This window comes from Nestor notabilis, unplaced genomic scaffold (assembly GCF_000696875.1).
Source record: "Nestor notabilis isolate BGI_N333 unplaced genomic scaffold, ASM69687v1 scaffold32467, whole genome shotgun sequence".
NCBI lineage: Eukaryota > Metazoa > Chordata > Aves > Psittaciformes > Psittacidae > Nestor > Nestor notabilis.
The window spans coordinates 1-7,991 of record NW_009938362.1 but is presented as its reverse complement, the minus strand read 5'-3'; the positions used below and the strand labels follow the sequence as shown (position 1 = coordinate 7,991).

The 7,991-nt window shown below is 41.6% G+C and overlaps 1 protein-coding gene across 1 annotated transcript in view; it reads right to left on the bottom strand.

Annotated features, from left to right (window-relative positions):
• The window catches only part of LOC104409424 (protein Wnt-5a), an 8,958-nt gene extending 1,029 nt beyond the window's left edge, over nt 1–7,929 (bottom strand). Inside the window, exons 1-3 of the mRNA XM_010019283.1 lie at nt 7,665–7,929; nt 6,243–6,508; nt 1,126–1,418 (exon numbers count right to left, since the gene is read on the bottom strand). Of these exons, the coding sequence (XP_010017585.1) occupies nt 1,126–1,418; nt 6,243–6,508; nt 7,665–7,744 (639 nt within the window). The 5' untranslated portion in view covers nt 7,745–7,929. The remainder of the gene's footprint in view (nt 1–1,125; nt 1,419–6,242; nt 6,509–7,664) is intronic.
• Between the last annotated feature and the right edge of the window lie 62 nt (nt 7,930–7,991).

Here is a 7,991-nt window from a genome sequence, read left to right as displayed (position 1 = left end):
GAGTTAAGATCCCTCTTGCTCCTGGCTCAGCTGCAGCTGATTGTCTACTCTTGGCTCGGCATCCTCCTCCTATCCCAAACACTGCTCTGCAGTATTCTTCATCCAAGCAGAAACCCCCAAACACCTATGGGTGGGAGACAGAGCTGCACAGCAATATCCTCTTTACAAAGCTTTGGCTGGGAAATATCAGTCACTTGCCCTGTACAAATAGAAATAAGAGCCAATGTTGACACTGCCTCAAAAATCCTGGGGTCTGACACATTAGATGATACTGTAGACAACTTCCACCCAGCAGTTAGGGAGTCTCAATGCTGCCAAATGGCACTGTAAGGATGAAGCTGAGGAAGGAAAAAACTGCTCGAGCCTCCGTAAGCAACTGTGAAAGTGTCATTTTTCTTCTTGCTAATAGTAAATTGGCCTGTCCTTTGCTTTCAGACATCCTCCTCTTACATTTAAATACTATTAATTTTCAATTATCTTTCATCCTTCTTCACCTTAGAACACAAGTGTAAAGTGTCCAGCCGACTATTTCTGGCACTTCGAGCTCTAGGAAAATAATGATTTTGGCTCTTCATATTCAGACTATTAAAAAAAGAAAGGTTTACACCCATTCATTTAAGGTATTTTCAAGATTAAAGAAACCATAAAGACATGTTTAACCACAGAAGACTGTGTTTTCTAATAGTAGGGAGGAGCTTTTCACATCCTCTTAAGCAGGGATAAAAAAAAAGTCAGAACAATTCTGCGGCACGGTTCCAGCCTGGGAAGGCCAGTGCGTCCCTCTTCCCTCCAATGCACACTGCCCTGGTTGGAAACAAGCTAATGAAATGCTGTTCAGAGAATCCACAGCAAGCAGGGCACTTTCAGTGAAACAATACAGAGGGCAACACTTCAGTCCCAATCCTCCCCCATGGGGAAGACAACCGGGCTGTCAGACAACACAAATTCATATACTCCCCACCCACCTACACCCTGTATTTGCTGTTTTCTTGGTTTGTGTATCGAAATGGAGACAAGCCTTGGTGGCTGGTCATAGCCCAGTGCTGCTCCGTGGCCTGCCAAGGCACCTCTTTCCTCAAAAGGAGGGACGGGGGCAGAGGGAGGTGCTGTTTCACAGCCACTTACTCTTCTCCCGGCCTCGTTGTTGTGCAGGTTCATCATGATGCGGGCACTCTCATAGGAGCCTCTCTGGTAAACCCTCTCGCGCTCCCGGGCATCAACGAACTCCTTGGCGAAGCGGTATCCGTATTCGATGTTATCCCCGCAGCCACCCCAAAGCCAGTCCCGGGGCAAGTCTTTGGGCCGCGCTGCTCGGCTGCAGCCACAGGAGGAAAGCTCGCCCTCCCGGCAGGCACGGCTCATAGCGTTGACCACCCCGGCTGCGCTCACTGCATAGGTGAACGCTGTCTCCCGGCTGCCTGCGCAGAAAGACAGCGGTGTTAGGGGAGAGCCCGCCACTCCCTGCCCGCCGATGAGCTGTGAGGGTGAAGGCTCAACGGGAGCCACCAACATTCATCTGCCTACTGAAAGGTAGAATAACCCTGAACCATGTTCCTCAAAAATGTCTCCACTCTAAAAAACAAGTGAAACCAATCCACCAAAGCACACCAGGTGTTTTGTGAAGAGCGGGAGTCACTTCTCATTCATGGCTGGATGATGGAGCAGGGAGGAAGGAGGCAAACTGGGGCTGGAGCATGATGCCAGCTGGGCCGAAGCAACAGTGCCTGCGTGTGAGGGGCAGAAAGGGAAACAGATTCCCTGTCTTTCAGAAAAAAGAGATGTTAAATACAACTTTTAAAAGTCTGGTTCTTAAATTACTACTTCTCAAACATGATTTATGCACTTTACCCACTTGTTCCAATTTATTTAAAGTTATAGCATTTTACAAAGCCTCCTGGTATCAAAGGAAATGCATAGCAGAATAACATGTAACTTTCCACCCTATGCATAAGCCAGGCACTTCTGTAGGAGGCTATTTAAAACTAACAACAACCTGTGCTGCTTAGTATCCACCATTCCAGTTCATGTGAATATGGCAAGTGAGCCCATGGGCAATCATCTTTACAAATTACAGGGAAGAAAAAAACCTTGGCAAAAGGCAGCCTTAAAGGTTTTCTCCTGCATCTGGTGCCCTTAAATGGAAATTGAAAACCTCGAGTTTCAAACTTTCAGAAGAAAGAGTTACAATACCCACAACGTAAGACATGGCCACGTACCATCCTCTTGACAGAATCTAATTCCACCTTTATTTAGAGCCCAACTTCCCCTATTGCTTTTCTAAGGGTGCTACAAAGTTCTGACTACAACTAGAAAAGCTTTCAAAGAAGCAAAAAACCGTAACACAAAACTTGTACCAGAGAGCTCACTTGAAGTTTGTTTTTCATCTTAAGAGACAGCATCCCACTGGGTCTTTTCCAAGGTTCCCAGAATGATGTAGAACAGGCTAAATATTTTTTTCTATTTATACGAGTTAAATTTTATTCCTAATCTTTAGTCCAGTCGACAGATCAAGCTAGTTTTTAATCTTGATTTTACAAGATTTTTCTTAGGGAACAGCATGGGCCCTTGTAAAATTGGGACTTTAAGAGGCTGCATTTTGGACATGTCACATCTATCTAGGCAGCAACATTTTGAGGCAGAAACTCTTTCTACAAGGCCTATCGTAACAGGTCAAATCTTAACAGGAGCTTTTGAGCACTTCTAGAACATAAGTAATTTGCATTCTGGTCTATACTCAACATCAGGATGACACCATGCTCAGAGCAGCTTTGTTAATGTAACAGCTGTCATCTGCTGGATTAACTATAGTAATAGATGCTGGCTTTCAATGGGTAAAATCAGAAGTCTTATGTTGGCAAAGATCAGATTTAAGGAAGATGAGAAACACTTTGGTCCTTTACTTAAAACGGACTATCCTCACAGACACCTGCTCATGGAAGTACTTACGAGAATTATGGGTATAAAGGGTTACAGGAATAGCCTTTTCAGTTAAAAAAGATTTGGCTTTATGCAGTGACTTACGCCTTGCATTCACTGCAAACTGTAGCAGGGGGAACCTCATACAGATTTTAATGTTCCCATTTGCTCTGTAACACACATTTTTGGATTAAATCCTCAAGCAAAATTTCCACTAGATTGAGAGGAAAGAAACGTAGTCTGCTTCGGACCACAGGACTCGCCTCTTCCGCTCTGTTTTATTCTTTTTCATGTTTAGTTAGCTCATGCTTTCACATGGTTAACTACACCATTTATTGCAGAATTTGAACTCATAAAACTGACTTGACTAGTTTTCATTATTATCCAGGAGCATACTTTAAAGAACCTCCTCTTAGTGGGAAGGAGAAAAAAAGGCTGGGGTACAGAACGGAGAGTTGCCCCCCAAGTTCCCTCCCTGAACATTTAGGCAAACTATAAAATAGCATCAGCTGCTGAAGTAGATGTCAAGCCCCTGCAGCCTGCAAGCCAACACAGCCTCAAGTCATCGACTGCAGGAACACAGTAAGAGTGATGGTTCCACATGGATGAGTTACTCTGATTTTTGGTTTTTTTCTTTTTTTTAAATCTTTAGGCACAACTGTGCTTTCCTTCACTGTCAAACAGATCTGTTTTTTCCCACAGTCCAACATTTCTCTCTATTGTAGCCATGGCAAGGAAACACACATTCCAAACACGCTCGAGTCCCCTCTCTCCCATATATATAAAACATTGAAATGGAACTGTTCAATATACACACACTAGGAAGCCACCCACAGAGCAAGGACCTGAGCTTTACACTTGATATGCGTAAGTCTGGAAGAACAGAACAATTTTTTTGTATATATACCTGAACATGAGATACAAAATGTTCTTTGTCTTGTATTTTAAAAGCATCCAGCATCAGGCAGCAGGCATGAATAAACTGGACCTCAACTACACCTAGCTGTTGGGAGAGGATCCAGTTATTTTATTGTATGTTAGCATTCAGGTATTTGCAAAGCCCAAGCGCAGCCAGCCCTGGGCTGGCCCCAAAGCCAGGAGATGGCGCAAGGCAGGGAAGGCAGCAAGGATCATGGCCTGCCCTGGGAACCAGCAGCAAAGGAAAGCAGCAGAGAACAAAAGCCCTAAAATTTTGCAGTTCAATAAGCCACAGAGCAAGTTTCCAAACCCAATGCTAGGTTTATTTGTACAGCTTTAGCTAACTTTGCAGGATAAATCCTGGAAGAAAGACTGTCCATTTATACACTGGGGTAATTACCATGCTGTCAGTCAGCGCTTGGCCTAGGCGCTCCTGTACACAGCCAGTGACAACGCGTCCGAAACTCAGATGACAAAATACTCCCAAGCTACATGCATTCAGATCCTGACTATCATCTTCTCACGTCAGTGAGGGTAAGGAGCATCTGGCAGTCCCTGACAAGCCAGGGTACGCAGGCTGAAGTTAAACTGAATCAGGCTCTAGAAGTACCCAATTTTCCTTTGACTCAGACGAAGAGCAACTGGTCATTACCAAAGGTCAGCATGAAATAATACAACTGTTACCCACAACACCTTTCTTGTTCTTAGTGAATACACTCTTTAGGCTCTTTAACTGTTGAATATGGCCATTAACCTTGCTTCCATCTGCAATTAGAATAAGTGCCTTAATTACATGATGAATTGCTGTGTAGACATGGGCTAATACTAAGTCATATTCAGCAGAAGGGTGCAGCAAAGTTATTTAACTTGAAAGAAACCACCTTTAAATAGATCTGTCATGCTTGGGAAGGGCAGAAACTTCTACTCCAGACAGACACCACAAATTGCGAGCCCAATCCTTACTTTTCTTCACACAAATAGTCCCCTTGAGCTAATTTTCACTTGCTTGGATAATAAACGAGGACTAAAGGATGAAGGCCTAAATGTTAAAAAGACTGGTTTTCTGACATTTGTTAGATTATCAGAACAGAAAGGTGTACAGAAAAAGCTTTCTTTCATGTCTCATGTGCTTTTAGACTTTTGCTTGGGTAGGGCAAAAAAACCAAACTCTATGAGGGGGGTTAATACTGTGCTTGTAAAAAGCATAGGGACAGTTGTTTATCTAAAATCAGCTGTTCCCATTAGGTACTTTTATGCAACAGATTTTTTTCCCATTTGTCTGACTATCTACAAATAAAAACTTCTTTTAACAAAAATTGAGACCAAATGTGAATTGATGTATTCCTTCAACCTTAACTGGAGTTAGCCCATTTACAGATAAACCTAATTTGAGTCTGATTTTAAAACTTTGTTTTTTTTAAAGCGGGACAGAAAAACATCAACATAAAAGCTTTACTTGTCCAGCTAAAAAGCATTGCTGAGTTTCTCAGTGTACTGATTACTACATAAAAAATTGTAACTGTCACCCATAGAAACAGACGTTTTCTAGCTGCTTACACACAATCAGGAATCTGACTGGGATAGTCAAGAGGAAGGTTTCACCATGGATCCAGTTCAACAGCACTGGTTAAAATTTTGCCAAGGACTTTAAAATACAATGAGGTCCGTAAACGACAGGAAAGGCAGGCAGCACATGAGCACTGGAAAAGCACATTTCAAAGAAGATCTGACAGGGAAGGGGTTGGGTGCCCATCTAATCGTGAGAAGATGTTAAACAGGAATCTGTCTCTCTTACCACCGATGTGATTACATTAAAGGCAAGTTACAAAGACAATCACATATTTTGTCTTGATAGAACTGTTTCCATAAAAACTACCCTGCTAACATTATTTTTAACATAAATCTACCTTTCTCAAAAAAAAAAAAAGAAAAAAAAAAGAAAAAAACTACCGTATCTGGAAAAAAGCAAGAAGGAATCACTTATAAACACTAATAGAGAGCACAGCAATTTTCAGTTAACCTTCAGACCAAGAGCGATTTATCATGCAGCCGCTAACTTTGCAAGTAGACATGGACATCTTTAATTTTATAAGACCCTGCTGCTTTTCATTCTCTTAGGTTGCCTTCATTTCGTCTCAGGTTTTCTACAAGGAAAGTTCAGAGACGCATTTTCCTTTCTTCTGTACTCCCATATGCAAATATATTCCTACTTTGTCTTCCAAGACACATGGCTGGACAGCGGTGGGAAACCACCTCCAGCTAAAAATAATTCAACTCCTTTGCCAACTTTTAAAAACACTTGATTGTATACAGTATTCAGTAAGAATCTGGCAAGAGATAAGTGCAGTACAGCATGTACCATACATATCCTTAGACAACAGTTTAATCATAAAGATGTTGCTTCCTACCTATCTGCATGACTCTGCCAAAAACAGAGTTGTTGTCCACAGTGCTGCAATTCCATCTTCTATGTCTGAACTGATACTGGCACTCCTTAATGCCCGTCTTTGCACCCTCTCCAATGAACTGCATATGGTCCTGATACAATTGGCAGAGTTTCTTCTGTCCTTGGGAAAGCCCTGCTAGCTGGCTACATAGTGGCTGGGCTCCTATTATATATACCTCTGACATCTGAACAGGGTTCATGGGGTTCATAGGGTTCATCCCTAAAGACCTGCATAAAGAAAGATTTGGATTAATAAAGAGAAGAGTCAAAAAAGAGAAAGTCTACAAATCCCAAACAGAACTGTATCTTATACATGAGTATACAACTCCTGGTTTTGCTAACAAGTGAGAAAAACACCAAAACAAAACAAAAAGCATACTTATATATGAAATTTTTGTTTAAAAAACAGCTCAGAAGTTTTTAGTTCCCAGCCATGTGGTTATCACAATACATCAGAGACTAAAGTAAGACGCAGACTCGGAAGACTTGCATCTAGGCATTCTTTCACCAACTTAAATGGACATAGTAAAAATAACAGAAGTTCTGAACAACTGCAAGGCCAGAAAAATAAATAAAACAAAAAAAAAAAAAAAGCCCCCTAAACCCCATCTTCTTTTAACATGCATTTTAGATTTAAGTTTGGATTTTTCAATCTGTTCTATTACAAAGAATCAGGGAAACCTTTAACAAGCCAGAAGTTTGAAACTTGCTACAGACTACTTCCAGCTTCTTCCGAACCTCACACAAAAACACAGAGGCGAATATATTCACTGTAAACAAAAATCAACTTTGATTTCTTAATTCTTAAAGAGCTCTTCACATCATATATTTCAATTAAAAAGTGACCATTAATCCGGAAAGGATCACTTGAAGCAGCAGAGAAACACCTATTTAAAAAACTCCCAAGACCGTACACCATACAGAAATAGATTATTTGCCAAAGCAGAAATTTAAATGTACTTCTTTGTAACAAAATACACTTATAAACATTGAAGTTACAGGAAAGTTCAAACCAAAACTTTCATTGAAGTTTTTACTTGTAAATCAGCATTCTTACTTATATATGCAAAATTTCTAACCTAAGGGAGTCAAAATGACTCGTAAGAGAGGCAATTCTAGTCATTTAAGGATGATCAAACCCATAGAGAATCTACTGTACAGCATTCTAAAAGCTGAATTTTACAACATATGTTGCACATTTACACTATGAGAGAGACCCGATCTTTCTACTACACAACATATTACAACTAGAACATTACTCCCCTGCTGTCTCGTTCATGTGGTATTCTCTCTGAAATGAAGTACATACATAAGAAGTAAATAGATATTTTGTCAAGCAAATCTTCACACCCCCTTTAAAACCAAGTCGATACAAGATGCTTACCACCAAGAGCTGGCTTCTATTACAACCTGGGTAAAAGAAGAGAAAATGGCCAGAGCCACTACGAGGTACTGAGAAGCCATTGTACTGCCAACTGTCCCCAAAGCACCTCCTTGGATTAATACTGCAGTTGATTTCTAGAGGGGGGAGAGAAAGGATCAGATTGTTTATTGCTTCTCAGACCGTTTTCGAGCATTCAAGTTTAAACAACGGAAGTACCCGGTCCCCTTTTTAACGTGTCTCTGACTCGCCTGCCCTTCTCCCCGCCGAGGCTCTGGGGCCAGGCGCACGTCGCGGCTCCCGCTCGACCGGGCAGAACCCACCCCCACC